Source organism: Suncus etruscus, chromosome 6 (assembly GCF_024139225.1).
Source record: "Suncus etruscus isolate mSunEtr1 chromosome 6, mSunEtr1.pri.cur, whole genome shotgun sequence".
Classification (NCBI taxonomy): domain Eukaryota; kingdom Metazoa; phylum Chordata; class Mammalia; order Eulipotyphla; family Soricidae; genus Suncus; species Suncus etruscus.
This window is the reverse complement of record NC_064853.1, coordinates 7,226,466-7,245,310: the sequence shown is the minus strand read 5'-3', so window position 1 is coordinate 7,245,310 and position 18,845 is coordinate 7,226,466. Positions and strand designations below refer to the sequence as shown.

General features: G+C 45.3%; 1 protein-coding gene across 1 annotated transcript in view; it reads right to left on the bottom strand.

Moving 5' to 3' along the window:
- Positions 1–18,845, bottom strand: part of VPS13D (vacuolar protein sorting 13 homolog D) — a 279,559-nt gene that overhangs the window by 203,488 nt on the left and 57,226 nt on the right. The window contains exons 21-25 of the mRNA XM_049775406.1: positions 17,315–18,346; positions 14,390–14,480; positions 10,294–10,420; positions 8,499–8,679; positions 2,788–2,970 (exon numbers count right to left, since the gene is read on the bottom strand). Of these exons, the coding sequence (XP_049631363.1) occupies positions 2,788–2,970; positions 8,499–8,679; positions 10,294–10,420; positions 14,390–14,480; positions 17,315–18,346 (1,614 nt within the window). The remainder of the gene's footprint in view (positions 1–2,787; positions 2,971–8,498; positions 8,680–10,293; positions 10,421–14,389; positions 14,481–17,314; positions 18,347–18,845) is intronic.

Sequence of the window (18,845 nt, the reverse complement as noted above, 5' to 3'; positions counted from 1 at the left end):
ATAAATGGGTTCAGGCCTTGCCCTGCACACAGCTGAGCCCAGTTCCCCCTGGTTCAATCCCTAGCAGTGTATATGGCCCCCTAAGCACATCCAGGCATGAGCCCTGAGCACAGAGGCAGGAGTAACTCCAAAGACAGCCAGGTGTGATTCCCCCCGAGTGCCCCAGGCAGGTGCCAAGTAATTTTTTTTCCTGAAGGGGGATAACAGGCTTTTGGAAGCCTTTGTTCTAGCTAGTGAGCAGCTAAATGCAGCTCAAGCACAAAGACAGACCAAGGCTGCTGGCTGCGTGCTGAGTAGACAGTGAGGGACATGCAGGCTGCCTTCACCATCATCTTCCTGAAAACTATCCAGGGGCCTCTTTCCCCTTCTACAGGCCGCCTGGGCTTCCTCCAGTTTATGAAAGTGCAGGTTTCTGAGTGCTGAAAACAGGTCTAGGAAGCAGGGGGCTCTGAAGGTGCTCTTCCTCATCACTGGCCTGCAATGCAGCCCAGCATCACCCCCTGCTCTGATCTCTAAGTGCAGTTGATCTGGGCACCCCTAAGGAAGGTGACCCATGGACAACCTGACCCTTCCTCTGACCTTCCTCCAAACACCTACTGCCTCCAGATCCCAACACGGTTCGTGGGGTTCTCACTATCTTATCATGTCTTCGCTACTTACTGTTCCCATTCTGCCCAATGAGACAAATGATTTATTTCCATCCAACTTGGTAAATCATAGTGAGGTGTCAAAGAAATAAATATAAAAAAATGAAGTTTCAAAGAAATAAATAAAATTAAGAAGGGAAAGGAAAAGAGAGAAAAGGTCCAGCAAGATACACTGCAGGAACAGTCTTTGTTAACTCACTGCCCCCACCTAATCTGACAGCAAGAAGAAAAATCATGTCCCAGTTCAGAGGACAGAGTTTAGAAGCAGAACTTCAGAGTCGTGGTCCACACTGTCCTCTAAGCTCTGGAGGACAAACCCACAAAAAATGACTTTCCCTTTCTAAATCTTTTTACTACTAACAGAAAAATGGTATTAATGCTAGATACCTCTTAGGGTGCTAATGAGAATACAATTAACACTAAAGAGCTACGGGGCTAGAGAGACAGTACAGGAGGTAGGGCACTTGTCTTACAAGCAGCCAACCCAGGTTCAATCTCTAAACGCCCCATATGGTCCCCTGAGCAGCACCAGATGTGACATAAAAATAATAATAAGTTTTCAGAATAAAAGAGGGCTACCTGATCCCTGCCACAGACTGCTGAGAAAGACCTCAGTGAACTTACTCAACTTAATCCCATCAAAGTTCAGCGACCAGGCAGGCGATCCCAGCCCACAAAGTGGTACCACCTCCTGCCTGGTGCCTTTATAAAGCCTCCACATCCTCCATTTTTGGCTTTCTGATCCAAACAGAGAAGCAGGGAGGATCGCGGCTGTTCCGCTTTGCTACACGGCCGCACGCATCTCCCAGCCCATGAACCCCACCACGATACACAGTACAAGTCATGCTACAAGCGTGTCAAAGGAGAAACAACGCCAGACAACAGCATGCATAGAGAATGATGAATGCAGCTCTGATGTCCCAAAGAGTACCAACCACATAGCTAACCTCTCAGATAAGGAGTTTAGAGTACGAATATGGAGGATGCTCATAGAACTCAAAGAAAGAATAGATTAAGCTGAAGAGAACAGTACGATAGAAATCAGATAACTCCAAACTGAAATGACAGGACTGAAAAACTCAGTAGAAGAAATTAAAAACTCAATGGAAAACCTCTCCAACAGAGTAACAGCAGCCGAGGATAGAATCAGTGAGCTGGAAGATAAGATGCAGAACAACTCCATACAGCAGAAGAGGTTGGAAAAGAACCTTAAAGCAAACAATCAGACCATTAAAAAATAAAAAAGTAATAAAGAGCATAGCACAGACTAATGAATAAGAATGAATCAATAAGTATCATCTGTTTCTGGTAATCAGAAGACACGCAACCCTCCATGCAAGGCATCTCTGCTTATGCTGTCAGCTGTTAGAATAAACAGGAGCAAAACAAGCTGCAACTTTCTACTCGGTGCTTTTCTAGCAAACAAAAATGAGTCTGGATGAGCAGAGAGCGGGAAAACAAAAAAGGCTGAATTAAAACTCACTCTGTGAGGCCAGAGTGATAGTGAAGAGGGTAGGGTGCTTGTCTCACACGACAGAAATTGGGGTTCAATCCCTGGCATCCCGTATGGCTCCCAAGCACACTGCAAGAGTAATTCTTGAGTGCAGAGCCAGGAGTAACTCCTGAGCACCATTGGGTGTTATCCCTCAAAAAAAGGAGAAGGGGGGGCCGGCAAGGTGGCACTAGAGGTAAGGTGTCTGCCTTGCAAGCACTAGCCAAGGATCAGGACCGCAGTTCGATCCCCTGGCTTCCCATATGGTCCCCCAAGTCAGGAGCAATTTCTGAGCTCCTTAGCCAGGAGTAACCCCTGAGCATCAAAAGAGTGTGGCCCGAAAAACAAAAACAAAAACAAAAACAAAAAAAAAAGGAGAAGGGATGGAGTGATAAAATAGCAAGTAGGACACTTACTGGGCCTAGATTCAATCTCCAGCACCCCATATGGTTCCCTGAGCACTCCCAGGTCTGACCAACAAATAATAATAATGATGATAATAATAATAATTTAAAAGCAAAATTTTTAATTAAAGTTAGGGAGTACTTTATGACTGCATATGAATTAGTATTAGGACTCTAGAACTACACATGAATCAGCTGTTCTTCAAATAGACTTTGAACTGAAAATGGCATTAATGATACTCACCTTATCTTGTAAGGAAAAGGTTCCAGGAACGCCAGCAAAGAGAAACTTGTTCTTGACTTTCAACTTCCCCAAATTTGCTACAATCAGATTATTTGACCTGGAACTTTCTGGAATAAGGAGAACTGGAGCACCAGCCTCAATATCCAAGAGAATCCGTGAATAGCGCTGAGCTTGATCTCTCACCTGAAATGGAAAGAAAAATTGCTTCAGAGGCTCAACCAATCCCTTAATCTTACAATTAAATAACCTTAGATTCCTCAAAATTGGGTGAATTTATAAATCTAAAATACCACAGAGTTAAATTGGAAATCAATGAACAGAAGATTGGTGACTGGAACAACCAGAAAACTTCCATTACTAGAAAGTAGAATACGCACTTCCACATCTAACGTATTAATGGAGAAAACAAAATGTCTTTGCCCTAAGATAAGAAACTATCATGCTGGAAGGGGGGATAATTAAGGGAATAAAACTCCCTTAATTGCAGATAACATTATCATTTATATAAAAAATACTAAAAAAGATCTTTAAAATAGAGGTTAAAAACTTTATTAGGATCACAGAAGACAAAGGTTACTGTCAACACATATGGATCGATCGGGCCTTGGGAAGCTAATTCTGGGGACTGAAGAGTAAACTGCCATTTTTCCAAGGGCCAAATTAGTTCTATGCGCTGGTTCTTCCTACCAATACATCTGGGTGTAGCCCCGATGGGTCTAAGCAGCATAGAACCATCAGGCCCAGCTGCTGAGAATGAGCCCCAAGTACTGTGAGGGAGGGAAGGGCGGAACCAGAAGGCGAGGGAGAAAGGAGAAGAGGGAAAGAGGAGTTTATATTTTATTATTTCAATAAGCATTAAAATTTTATTGTATCATTTCAAGGTCATTGAAAATTATAATAATTAGAATGTTAACAAGTGATGTGTGAAACTGGTGACTGGTAGACCCAATCACAATACTACCAAGAGAAATTGAAGACTTACACAGCCAGCTATTATTCACTTAACAAACTCAATATTGTTAAGCTGTCTATTTTTCAGACATTATAATCAATATAATTCAACTTGAAATCCTAGCCTACTAGGTCACAGAATCAAAGGAGCTAATTCTAAAATGTTCATAGACAAACTAGGTAGTGTAAAACCACTTTGAACATAGTAGAAGGTCTTATACTACTAAACTGCAGACATGCCAGTAAGCAACAGTAATAAAAATACAGTACAATGGATACTTCTACAAAGGATTAGAACAGAGAATGAGCAAAATAGATATTCACAGTCAGAAGATTCTCAACAGAAGTCTACTTCTGTGGGAGTTCAATGGAATTCAATAGACGGTAATCCAATAGGAAGAGTCTGGATTTGTATATGAAAAAAAATATCTTACCCTCACTGTAAGGGCTGAGAATAAGCTAGAACAAGTCGGGTATGATAGGTGGGATTTATTAGGACTAATATGCTTTCTGGCTTCTGTTTGTGTTGACTTTTAGAGATTCTTTTTTTTTTTTTTTTTTTTTTTGGTTTTTGGGTCACACCGGCAGCGCTCAGGGGTTTACTCCTAGCTCTGTGCCCAGAAATCGCTCCTGGCAGGCTGAGAGGACCGTATAGGATGCTGGGATTCAAACCACTGACCTTCACATGCAAGACAAATGCCTTACCTCCATGCTATCTCTCCAGCCCCTGGCTTTTAGAGATTCTTGAGCTAACTCCTACTTGACATAAATTCTGCCATTACAGGCCCTCTGCCATTATGGGCTCTGACAAGTGAGCAGTAACAACTCACTGACCAGGGTGACCCCAACAAGCTACCAACTGGCTCAGAGAGATAAAGGATAATGCATGTGCTTCCAACTGCTGGTTGTAAACACATGCAGTCATTAGAGGTGTGGCTACCAGTTGGAAAAATATGATTTAAAGTTAAGCATTGGAGAACAATATGGGTACTGTAAGAATTAATAACCCGGGGCTGGGAAGGTGGCGCTAGAGGTAAGGTGTCTGCCTTGCAAGCGCTAGCCAAGGACAGACCGCAGTTTGATCCTCCGGCATCCCATATGGTCCCCCCAAGCCAGGGGCAATTTCTGAGCACTTAGCCAGGAGTAACCCCTGAGCATCAAATGGGTGTGGCCGAAAAAACAAAACAAAACAAACAAAACAAAAAAAAAGGATTAGGAGCCAGAGCTATCACACATAGCGTAAGGCATATTTGGCTTGCACACGACCAACCCAGGTTTGATCCCCGGCATCCCATATGGTCCCCCTGACTGCCAGGAGTGATTTGAGTACAGAGACAAGAGGAACCACTGAGTGCTGCTGGGTATGACCCAAAAACAGACAAAAATCAAATGTCAGGATTAAAAAAGAAAATTAGAGGGGCAAGAGAGCTAGCATGGAAGTAGGGTATTTGCCTTTTATACACAAGGCCGGTGGTGGTTCTAATCCCGGCATCCCATATGGTCCCCATATGGTCTGAGCCTGCCAGGAGTGATTTCTGAGTAGAGAGCCAGGAATAACCCCTGAGCGCTACCAGGTGTGACCCAAAAACAAAAAAAAAAAAAGAAAAAGAAAATTAGGGCTGGAGCAGTTAGAGTACTTGCCTTGCACATAGCCAAGCCAGATTGTATCTCTGGTCCCCCATATATCCCCTGAGAACCACCAGGAGTGATCCTTGAGCACAGGAGTAAGTCCAGAGCACTGCCAGGTGTGGTCCAAAAACCAAAATAAATAAAATATAAGTAACAATAAAAATTAGGGGCTGGAGCAATAAATAGGTAAGGAGTTTGCTTCGCACACGACTGACCCAGGTTAAATCCCAGCTCCACATACAGGCTCCCAAACCCAGCCAAGAGTGATCCCAAAGTGCAGAGCCAGGAGTAAGCCTTGAGCATCATGTGACCCAAAAACAATAGAAAAAGAAAATTAAAGTCTCACTGGATCACTGTTTACAGGAAATAGAAGTAGAGGTCTAAAGCAATAGTGAGGGAGAGAGGGAGGGAGAGGGGAAGGAGGGAGGAGAGGTGGGAAGGGAGAAGAGAGGGGTGAAGGAAGAGGTGGAGAAAGGGGAGGAGGGAAGGGAGAAGTGAGGAAAGGAAGAAGGGAAAGAGGGCGGGGAGGGGGGGGGAAGGAGGTAGAATAAGAACTCTAGGGTGAAGCCTTGCACACAGCAAACCCAGTTCAATCCTTGCATGGCACATAGTCCCCCTAAAGCACCACCATGTGTGGCCCAAAACACAAAAGCAAATAAATCTCACAGTCAGGAGGAGATATTACCACCTGTTTCCAGGACCAACTTAGGAGAAAAGAATTTGAATTTCAAACAAAATAGCTTCTTACTGTTATGAGCAAATAAAGGAAGTCTTTGGCTCTCTGTAAATCTACTTCAAACAGCAAGAATTAAAGATCCTTCCTGGAGATGACCTTTGCTTGAAAGTACTCAAGCACCCATTCAAAACAAAACAAAAAAATGTCCTTTAACCTTCTGCTTCTTTTAGGTTGATTCAAAAAATATTTAATGAACTAAAATTAAAAAGAAAGAGGTTTCCTTTCTGCTGATCCTAGAAAATTAAACCCCATTAATCGGTTATAGGATAGGATATCATTTCCTTACATGGCAATAATGCCCATACCAAGTGTGGAAGAATAATTATTTTAGAGGCTGGAGAGAGTACTGTAAGAAGGGCATTTGCCTTGTAGTCCCTGGATTCCATATGGTCCCCCAGCAACTTCAGGAATAATTCCTGAGTGCAGAATCAGGAGTAAGTCCTGAGCACAGTTGGGTATGGCCACCATCATCATCACCACCACCACCATCATCATCTTCATCACTTTAAGTATACAAAACAGTCTTCAGCCTCACACTGTTCCTCAACTTTTCTCCAACAATGGCCCCTTCTGACACTGCTTCCTTCCTGTGTCCACTCCTGTCCTACTGGCTGGCCCCTTAGTCTGCAATTATCTACACAATTTTCACCTGCAGCCTCATTGGAATATTTTGGGACCCAAATGGGGGCCCCTTTACCTTATCTGGGCTATCGCTCTGGCCCTGTTGGCCCGTTTTTGACAACTGCCCTTGCAGAAGGTTCTAGTAGCTGAAGGTCAGAGAGAGCACGCAGCTCTGCCTCGTGAACCCCACTGTGGTTTGCCACTTGAACAGTATCATTGTGAGGCTGGAGCCATAGCACAGATCTATAGATCCCGAACCATGTGGCCACATGCAGCCATGCAACACCTCAAAATTTCATCACAGTGTCAGTCCAGTAGGATCACAATGAACCTGATGGGATGGTGCCCAGGGAACCACCAAGGTCAGTGAGCCAAAATAGTAATGCAGAAGACTCAACCAGCACCAACCACAGTCCAGTAAATCCTTAGACAATAACTTTAGTCACACCATGCATATAACAATTACAAATTGCTCTCATTGATCTAAGTTTTGTGTTGTAAACAAACAATATGAAATAAATGTGTCCGTGCCTGCAAAGAGGCAGGACAGGGTAATGGGTAGGAAACTGGGGCCACTGGTGAAGGGAAGGTCACACTGGTGGTAGGATGAATGTTGGAATATTGAATGCCTAAAATAACTGTTTTATGAACAGCTGGGTAAATCACATTGTTATAATTAAAAAATGTTTTTAAAAAATGAATGAAATAATATTGTTCTTTCTTTTATGGGTTATAGCTTTAAAAATCTCTTTTCAAACACCGGCTATGTTGTAAGAATATTGCAATTAAGTCATCTAGACTAAATCGTTCTGTAAGTAGAAAGACACCAAGTGTTTCTTTTGGCCTAGGAAGGAAGTATCAGGGAAATGTGTGTGTGAATTTAAGGAGGCCATGAGATAAGAAGTCTGGAACTTTCTAGTCCCTTTTTTTAGTTCTGTGTATTTTGGCAAGGGCCACACTTGGCAGGGCTCAGTAGTTACCCCTAGCTCTGTGCTCGAACCACTCCTGGTGGTATTCAGGGAACCATATGGGGTGCCAGGGATCATACCTGGGTCAGCCACATGCAAGGCAAAAGGGATCCAGCCTCTAGCTAATTAAAAAAAAAAGCTCCCCGGGGCTGGAGAGATAGCATGGAGGTAAGGCGTTTGCCTTTCATGCAAGAGGTCATCGGTTCGAATCCCAGCGTCCCATATGGTCCCTCGTGCCTGCCAGGAGCAATTTCTGAGCATGGAGCCAGGAGTAACCCCTGAGCACTGCCGGGTATGACCCAAAACCACAAAAAAAAAAAAAAAAAAAAAAAAAAAAGCTCCTCAGATAGGTTCTCTGAGGCCAATTTCTATGTCTCTTGTAGAAAAGGCAAAGCAATCGGGGCTAAAGTGATAGTACAACTGCCTTGTATATGGCTGACCCGGGTTCAAACCACAACATCCTATAAGGTACCCTGGAGTTTCCTAGGAGTAATTTTTAAATGCAGAGTCAGGAGTGACCCCTGAGCATCATCTGTTGTAGCTCAAAGAAAGAATAATAAAAAAGCACAGAGAACTTTCAAGGTACATAAAACAAGACATCATGATCTCCCCAACCACAATGAAGTGTCTCAGCCAACCAATCCCCAGGCGGGCATCAGTGAGCACAAAGTGACCTTTCTTATTTCTGTGCAACTGGCCAGATCTCTCTCTCAGGCTCAGTTTGACTGCTCAGTCGGGCTAGAAGAACCGCCCAGGTTGGGGCTACCTACCCATTTGCCCCACTACCCCGGGTCGAAGCTACCTACCGTCTGCCCCTCAATGGCCGCTCGCTGCCTCCCCAGCACATCCTGCAGCTGTGTAAAGTGCTGGATGAAGGCCAGCACCTCGGCCTGGAAGCGCTGTGTATGCACATACTGCACAGAGGCCATCTGCAGGCTCACCCGGGCATCGTGCTCTCTCCGGAGCAGAGGGTCGGGGCGTCCATACCTAGGAGGAAGGGCCAGACAGTGAGGGAGGCAGCAAAACCAAAGTTCAGAACCAAAAACAGCTGAGGCTGTCAGACAGGCCTCCCCAGGGAACAGTGTGACTGCTTTCTTTGGGTTGGGTTTGGGGACTTGTTTGTTTGTAAGGTTTTGTGGTAGGTATTGTTGGTGGTGGTTTTTTGGTTGGTTGTTTTTGGTTCTTGGGCCACACTTCTGCAGTGCTCAGAACTTACTCCATCCAGACTTACTCCAGACTCTGGGCTCAGGGGGCCGAACCTAGGCCAGATGCTTGCAAGGCAGGATCCCTATCCTCTGTGCTATGGCTCCAGACTCGCAATGACACTGTTCAAGTGGCAAACCGCAGTGAGGTTCACAAGGCAGAGCTGTGTGCTCCCTCTGACCTTCAACTACTAGAACCTTCTGCAAGAGCAGATGTCAAAAACAGGCCAACAGGGCCAGAGCGATAGCCCAGCTGAGGTAAAGGGGGAGACATTTGCCTTGCACACGGCCAACCCAGGTTTGATCCCTGGCATCCTAGTCCATTATGTGGTCCAGGATCATTATATGGACCATTATATGGTCCCCCAAACCTGTCAAAGTGATTTCTGAGCACAAGTCATGGGGGGCTTCTTTTCCATGGTCATTCATTGAAGAATTATTCCTGCCCATTCTGTCCTGACAAGATTGTGACAATAAGGATTTGAAAGATAATAAAATAAGATCATGGAACAAATAATAAAGGGAGTGAGGCAACAGGGTCAAGGGATGCTGTTCAGTGGCAGAGCACTTGTCTGGCACTATGCAAGGCCCTGAGTTCACTCCCTGGCACCAGAGTGGGGAGGAGGAGAAGCAACAAGAAAATTAAGACACCAGAACCAATGTTTCAGGAAAAATCTGCCTTCTGGAGGCAAGAAAAAAAAATCTTCATATTTGAATGAAATTTAGGTTGGAGTTCTAGACCCGACATTCAAAGATAAATTAGAAAGCTTTGACCAGTGGTTTTTAGTTTAACAAAACCTAATGTCATAAAAATTTTTATGGGACATAGTGGGAAAATGAATTCACATTTGCTGAGCACCTACTATGTGCCAGGCATTATACTAATTATTTTATTTTAGAACCAAATTATAGAACCATGGGGAATCAAATAACAGAAACCATCTAAATTCCCAGAAGAGTATGACATTCATCTCCTGAAATGAAAGAAAGAGCTCTCCAACATCTATTAGAACCATTTCCTCAACTCTGGTGGAACATCAGAATCAACTCAGTCCAAGTACTATCCCAAACCAGAATGTCTGGAGGCATAGCAAATTATCTCTGTCTGCACAAGGCCAAAAATCCCCATTCCAAACTTTCTGCCTTTTGGAAAAAACCATTCTTTAATTCCTAGATTGACTTAGTGATGTCTTATAAAGTCAAATGGAAAGTTTTGAGAAAGTTTAGACAGGATAAAAAAAAAATTGCATCATGCAATTTAGTACCTCAATTAACAACACAAGGTTATTCCAACACACACACACATACACATTATCAAGCAGCACAATGTGTGGGGCCAACCCAAAAGAAGAATGTGAGCAATTCTGTGAGCAATTCTGTCCAAGGGTGATGCACTGACCGAAAGGTCTGGAAGATGAGCGCCTCCTCCCCGCTGGTGGTGAAGCGCTCCCGGTACAGCTCTCCATGGGGCGTCAGGTCGCTCAGGGACAGGCTGCCGATGCTGCCCTGCGAGGCCACGTCTCCTTCTAGGGATGAACATCAGAGCACACTCTTATTTCTCTTTCTTTGGCACATGTTTTAGATAGTCTGGAACAAAAAAGGGATCTACACAGGCCTTAGACCAGGGGTCTCAAACTCAATTTACCTGGGGGCCGCAGGAGGCAAAGTCGGGGTGATCCTTGAGTGCAAAGTCAGTAGTAAGCCTTGAACATTGGGGGGGGGGGGAGGTGTGACCCAAACAACTAAAACAAAACAAAACAAAAAAAGATTCCTCTAGGGCAGGGCCACAAAATGTTGTATGGAGGGCCGTTTGTGGCCTGCGGGCCTCGAGTTTGAGACCCTTAGACTTTTCACTAGTCAAAGTAAAGGTCACAAAGACATTTTCATAGCCAACACACCCAGAAAAATAGCTTCTACATTATTTCCAATAGCCTCAATGCAGAAGCCCAAGAGGATCGAAATAATGTTCCCATGTCACAATTGAGAATTTACAAGGCAAAAAATTAAGTGCATATAATATTTAAAGAATATTTAGGGCCGGGAAGGTGGCGCTAGAGGTAAGGTGTCTGCCTTACAAGCGCTAGCCAAGGAACGGACCGCGGTTCAATCCCCCGGCGTCCCATATGGTCCCCCCAAGCCAGGGGCGATTTCTGAGCTCATAGCCAGGAGTAACCCTTGAGCGTCAAACGGGTGTGGCCCAAAAACCAAAAAAAAAAAAAAAAAAAAAAAAAGAATATTTAAAGAATAAAAACAGAAACATTATCTGAGATTCCTGAGACCCTTTATTCGGGAAATATCAAAATGCCAAGTTTGTCTATTGGGGCCGGAGAGATAGCATGGAGGTAGTGCATTTGCCTTGCATGCAGAAGGATGGTGATTCGAGTCCCAGCATCCCATATGGTCCCCCGAGCCTGCCAAGAGCAATTTCTGAGCGTAGAGCCAGGAATAACCCTTGAGTGCTGCCGGGTGTGACCCAAAAACCAAAAAAAATGTTTGTCTATTGTACTATGAATGCAAACAGTAAAAGAAAAAATGGGCCTAGTATGTCTGATAGGGCATGTCTGGTACATGGCCAATCTGGGTTTAATCTCAGGTATTCCATCTGATCCCCTGAATACAGAGCCAGGAGTAACCCCTGAGCATTGTAGAGTTTGGCTCAAAAATAAAAATCAAATTAAATTAAAATTAATTAAATAAATAAAAGAGAGGCTGGAGAGATAGCATGGAGGTAGGGCATTTGCCTTGCAGGCTGAAGGACCGTGGTTCGAATCCTGGCATCCCATATGGTCCCCTGAGCCTGCCAGGAGCGATTTCTGAGCATAGAACCAGGAGTAACACCTGAGCACTGCTGGGTGTGACCCCCCCCCCAAAAAAAAAAAGCCAAAAAAAATAAAATAAAGAAAGAAAAAAGAATTTGTCAGAGATAATTTGGTGTCCAAAGCATAAGAAAGCATAATATAAGCAAAGCATAATAATTGAGATCAGGACTTCTGAAAAACTATTCCCACTCAAGATCCCTTTCACATAAGAATATTTTACATTGGGACCGGAGATAGGCACAGCAGTAGGGCATTTGCCTTGCATGCAGCCGACCCAGAAGGGACAGTGGTTCAAGTTCCGGCATCCCATATGGTCTCCCATGTATGCCAGGAGCGATTTCTGAGCTCAGAACCAGGAGAAACTCGAGTGTTGCCAGGTGTGGCCCAAAAACAAACAAACAAACAAAAGAATATTTATTTTACATGATCCAGGGTACACAAAATACATATCCACATCCAACATTTACTGAAAATAAACCATAAATTAATATTTTTTAAATTTTTTGTCTTTTGGGGCCACACCCAGCGGTGCTCAGGGGTTAGTTACTTCCTGGCTCTGCACTCAGGAATCACCCCTAGCAAGCTCAGGGGGACCATATAGAATGCCAGGAATCGAACTCAGTGGGCCATATGCAAGGCCAATGCCCAACCTGCTGTGCTATTGCCAGAGGCCCCATAAATTAATTTTAAAACAAATTTTTCACAACTTCCACATTTGGTTACATGAGCCAATACAAAACTCAGAAACAAGAAACTGGGCACCAGAGAAATGTTTCAGTAGGCTTTGAACACAGATTTTGCATACAGGAGTCCCCAGGAGCACATGGTTCCCCAAGGAGAAACCTGGAACACCAAGCCAGGAACTGCTCCAGGGATTAACTAGGAGTGTGGTCAAAAAAAAAAAAAAGAAAGAAAATGTAGCAGTAGCAGCCAGGATCTATATGACACCAGATTTACATAGAGATTTAAAATTCTGAAATAATATAAGGAAGTGCAGGGAGGTGGGTAGTACAAAGTAGGGGTGCTGGAACAAGCACCCCGCCATGTGAATGTATAAGAATCATTCTTTTTTTTTTTTTTTTTTTTTTTTGGTTTTTGGGTCACACCTGGCAGTGCTCAGGGGTTATTCCTGGCTCCAGGCTCAGAAATTGCTCCTGGCAGGCACAGGGGACCATATGGGGCGCCGGGATTCGAACCGATGACCTCCTGCATGAAAGGCAAATGCCTTACCTCCATGCTATCTCTCCGGCCCCAAGAATCATTCTTAACACAGTGTGAATACAGAGAGGGGAATATCCTAGATTGCAGATTGCTGCTTCTATCAAATGAATTACACCATCGTCACTAGAAACATAGGCCAACAACTCAAGTGGGCACATCTGGCGTGCTAGTTCTCCCACTGAATGGAAGACATGCACTTATTATCTGTATGTCAAGTGTCCTGGGTAGCTGGGGGTGCAAATGTGTCCTCTCATCGCTACCTCCGCTTTGACACACGAACAATGGCTTTCGACTCTTAAAGCCCTATGAAAGCAAGCCCAGGTATCTCTGGACTATAAAGCTCCAGTTCTTATAATGAGGTAGGTTGATAAGCTGTGTCTCCCAGGCATAAAACCTTGATTTTAAAAACACTCCTCTCCCAAAAGTCTGTTTTTGTTCACTACATCCATCACTGTAGCACCGCGTACTCCTTCCTTCATGCCTACTTGCTTCAGAAAGAATGTTTCCTCCACATTTATCAATCCCTTGTGTTTGAACTTACTGGAGAGAGTCATTGTGTTCTGCAATCAATTCCAACATACAAAGCCTCCTTGGGAAGAAGGCCAGCTTTGCTACAAGACCAATTGCCTGAAACCAGGCCCTCCCTCTGGAAGTTCTTCTTGAAGGTCATAAAGATGGAGTGAGCATCAGCACTGGCTGCCCAAAGATGGTGTGAAATATGCCTTGGCGTTGTGATATATAACGCCCCATATCAGGCTCAAAAATATCCAAGAGTTTATGAGAATACACAGAGAGAGGGGGCCAGAGATAATAGGAGGGACTTGGGTTGTTTGCAGCCAGTCCCAGTTGGATCCTTGCCACACTATGGCTCCCAAGCTTCACAAGGAGTGGCACTGCCTGGTCTACCAATAGAGGCAGATGTAGCCCCTGAGCACCGCCAGGTGTGGCCCCAAAAAATAAATAAATAAAATTAAAACACAGGGGCCCATCCCAACCTACAGAACCAGATTCCTGGCAGGAAGGAAGTGAGTGTGTGAATATTTAAAAAGATGTCCGGATAATCCTGCTCCAAGCACTAGTGGTTAGGAACCACCATCACCACCACCCAACCATGTCAGATCAAGAGTAAAAAGACAGTCACTAAAGCACATCTTACAATTAGATTTTAAGAGGACAGATCGATAGTACTGTAAGGAGGACATTTTTGCCTTGCACAAGGGCTAACCCGGGTTTGATCACTGGCATCCCATCTGGTCCACCAAGAACTGCCAGGAGTAATTACTGAGTGCAGAGCCAGGATAACCCCTAAACACTGCTGGGTATAGCCCAAAAACGAAAAAAAAAAAAAATTAGTGTGGGGAAAACAACATTCCAATTCTTGCCAGATTTACTAAATAAACAAAGCAATTCTTACCAGATTTTGGAAACTTGGTTTTCCCCTCTCCCCCCACTTACCAATCATTTCCAGGTGCGCCACTAATTTGGACACATTCGCTTTAGCGAGCTCACTGGTGGTCTTATTCAGCACGAGAGAGAGGGAGTGAACCTAGAAACACAAATGAAAATTCAGCCACATATTACTAGAAGACAAGAGCTTTTGGGCTGGAGCAATAGTACAGTGGATAGGGTGCTTGCTTGCACACCACTGACTCAGGTTCAATCCCCAGTATCCCATCAGATCCCCCAGCACCAACAGCACAGATTCCTGAGTACAGAGCCAAGAGTAAACCCGAGTATCAATGGTGTGGCCAAAAAAAAAAAAAAGAAGATAAAGAAAAGAGCTTTCAGATTTTCAAACAACAGAACAAAATCCAAAAGATATAGTAAAAAAACTTAGAAAATTTCAAGGTAAGTCTGTGTTTGTTGTCAGTCTTCAGCTTCTCTTGGCCAAACCATTATAGAGGAGAGTCAGAAGAAAGGACAATCTCTCTGGCAACATGAAATCCAAGTTTTGGAGAAAGAGCAACAATAAAGTGAGTAGGATGCTAGCCTTATACACAGCTGACTCAGGTTCAATTCCAGACATCCCATTGGTCGCCCAAGTACCACTAGGAATGAACTCTACCCACCTCCTAGTGTGGCCCCATGCTGTGTATGTAAACATTTTATGGGATTATTATGTTACTGACCCTACCCTGATTGGTGATTGTACCCTACCCTAAGGTGTGACCTGGCATTCTACCCCCACCCTAGGGTGGTACCTGATTCTGGGGGATAAAAACAAGGATCTGTGGAAGGCGAGAGGCTTTTTTGCTGGAACTTAGGCTGAGACTTTGGACTTCAGTCTTGTCCACTGAATAAAGCTAATATTTCCACAAGCCTGACTGTCTGCGAGCTGTTTACCCGCCGTTTCACCTCAGAACCATCGGCTGGACGGGGTGGCAGACGCGTGCTCTGAGCTGGAGGGGAAAGACCTCATCCTCCATCCCTCCGTCAGTCAACCTCTTCAGGGGCTGACTTGCAACAGCCCCAAAACATCTAAAACTCAATTATCTGTAGTATATGACAGCCTTGTCTATTCTTTGTTGGTGAAACATTTTTCATTGGAAAGTATTTTCTCCAAGGCGAAGAGAGTACATGGGTGAAGGCCCTTGCCTTGCGTGTTCATTCCCAGCACTACATATGGTTTCCTCGGCAGAATCAGGAATTAACTGCCTGGTAATTTATGCCAGGTAAGGCACAATTGTAATTCAAAAAAAAAAAAAAAGTCTCCTTTTTTGCATCACCTTTAACACTGCCCTATTTTATAATTAGTCACAGATTCATTAAATAAATTCCAACTAGTAAAATAGTCAAAGCAAAACAATACATATGACTAATGTCTCTGGATAAAAATTTAATAGAAACCATGGGGCCACAGAGTGATAGCACAAGAGATAGGGTGTTTGCATTGCACACAGCTGACTCAGGTTCTTTTCCCAGCACCCCACATGGTCTCTATCCCAGGGTCGGTCTCCCAGCACTGCCTTGTAAGATGACATCCAGCTATTAACTCAAAACATAGGCACTCCCCCAACTTCCTTCTTCTCTTAAACCTATCCCTTTGATATGTAAAAGCCCACCAGACCTCACTCAACCCTCTCCAACCCGGATGAATTTGTCCAAAGACCCTCCACACCCGGGCGCAGGGACCCTGAACTATTCCTTCAGACACAGCCAGAGAGCAGCCTGGTCCTTGACCAACTCTCTCTTCCATTTCTAGAGAAAGCAGGGAAGCGGGGATCTACAGTCAGCTAAGTGGGCACAGATAAAGCAGGCTCCCCTCATGATCACCCCCAGCAGAGGCTGGGACGAGGAGCTGAAGACCTTCACTAACCTGCAAAAGCAGTCAGCGCGGCAAGTGACCAGGGCTCAGGAATGGCGCAAGTGTGCCCCCACGGGTGCAACAAGGGTAACTGCAGTTTACAAAGAGCCCCAACCAAGTTCCCGGACTGCAACCACCGCATTAAAAGCAGCAAGCAGGCAGCCTTCTCTGAGGAATTAGTCTGGGACCAAGGGGAAGGGCTCCCCTACATTATCTCACTGAGCCTCACAGCCTGACCAGGACGACATCCCTGAACACCCTCCGTTTACAGACGGAGCATGTGTGGGAGGAAGAGGTGAAAGCGTCCACTCCGCCAGTGGCAACACCGGGCTGGTTGCAACACAAGCTCCAGGCACCGGAAGCAGACAGGCCAAGACCTCATTCTCAGCAGCTGGGCTGCTGGCCTCCATAAACACCAAAGACCTTCAGGGTGAGTGGGGGCATGATGACTAAAATAAAACCATTTTTAAGTAGCTACTACTCTGTGCTAGTGGTTTCCAACCTTTTTTTTAGCCTCTGGAATGGCCAACAGCCTGTCCCCCCAGGGCAGTTAAGTAGTAAGTTTTCCACTACATGTTTCCATGACTGTTTAGTTAAGCAGCGGCAGCTTTCCCGTGGGCCGGCAAGAAATTTCTGCACCCAGCACCGACCCACAAATGGCAGCTGGAAACCACTATCCAATGAACCTGAGCTCAGTTAGCCTAATGAGGTGATGGAACGGGAGAAATGAAGCTCAGAGAAACTAAGTCCACTGAGTTATACAGCCCATAGGAAAGACAAGGCATTACTTACATGATTTCTTTTTCCTGCCTCCAGGTGGAACGAACCCTGAAACTGAGACATGCTCAGTCTACCCCATCGGACATTAGAAAGACCCAGAATATGGGGCCGGAGCGATAGCACAACCCGTGCAATGTGTCCAACACAGGACGGACAGTGGCTTGAATCCCGGCATCCAATATGGTCCCCTGAGCCTGCCAAGAGTGACTTCTGAGCCAAAAGTAACCCCTGAGCACCATCAGGTGTGACCCAAAAACCGAAAAACAAAAAAACAAAACAAAAAAAAGAAATGCTACCTTGACATCAAGCTTGGTGTTGACTGGATCCTGAAGCTCCGATTCCTGGAAAGCGCTTGACTCTGACCTCACGTTCTGGAGCGCATCCTCGGCAGGGGCCTTCATGGCATGGTTGTCTGCCGTGGATCCGATTCCAAAGAAATCCAGTATCACTACCCAGGTCTGCAGTGTGATCAGCACATCCAGGCAGTTAAAGTCAACGTCGATGCTCCGGTTGACCCGGTTGTAAATCGACGAGAACTCTGGATGCTTCTTGTCCACCAAGAATATGTTGATGTGGACCAAGGAATCATCAAATTTACTCTTTCCAGGAAGCCTCCTGGGCTCCTCTGCTGATGGAGACGGCGGTGGGGTCAAGGGGCAGTCCTTGTCCTGGACTTCCTTCTGCTTCTTCCGGGAGGCGGAGGTAGGTCTCTGATACAGCTGGAAAACATTCTGCGCCTCCTCCATGTGGGAGGGGAGAGAGCGCGGCATGTCAGGGTACTCCACGTTGGACACCGAAGGGCAAGATTGAGAGAGGTACTCCTTCTGGGCCAAACTCGATGGCTTCGGGGCTCCCCGGGACACCATCAGGTTCTTGTATTTGGAGTCGGGGTTCTTCTCCAGCAGGTCTTCCATCAGCAGGGAGCGCAGGGCAATCTGGATGGACAATGTCTGCGGATGGTCTTTCGTGAACTCCACCTCGAAGTCCTGGAACTTCAAGCTCACGAGCCCCTGGGCGCCCAACGTCAGGTCTCCGCTGAGCTGCACTTGAAGCTCAGAGATGCAAAAGTTGGCTTGCACTTGAGTAAAGGATCTGACTTCCTTCACAGACAAGGACTTTTGAGAAGAGTTAGAAAAACTGGAGTGGCTGAACAGTCCATTCTCCTTCCTTTCAGTGGAAGGTTCTCCACCGGTACTGAGGGAAGGCAGAGGAGAATTAGGGCAGGGGGAGGCAGTGGGACTGACGGGAAACTTATTCAGATCTTCGCTATACACGAGATTGTCCAAAGTCTGCAAAACCTGCTCATAGACATGCTTTGCTAACACCACCTGTATTCAAAGAGAAAAATTCAGTTACTCCACAGGGGCGAGGGGACGCCCATGCCGATACCTGGACATTCCAGGTATCCTGGAGCCAGTCAGTCCTAGGGAAACTGGATCTCAAGGGCAAGACAGTTCGATACTAGGCCCTAGAGACATGTGTTGCTCAGACCCAGTGGCACTCAGATACCACCAAGGTCACACTTGATGCAGCTGGGGAGCTTAGGGCTATACCTGGTGGTGCTCAAAGGGCCCTGAAAGCAGAGAATAAACTTGGAAACTCAAACGTGTGACTATGCACTCTAGACCTCTGATATCTCTTTTTCTCTCTCTAGAGCTCTGATCTCTCTCTCTCTCTCGACCTCTGATCTCCTTTCTCTCTCTTCTCTCTTTCCTCTCTCTCCCTCTCTCTCCTCTTCTCTTCTCTTCTCTTCTTCTCTCTCTCTCTCTCTCTCTCTCTCTCTCTCTCTCTCTCTCTCACTCTCACTCTCACTCTCCCCCCCACCCA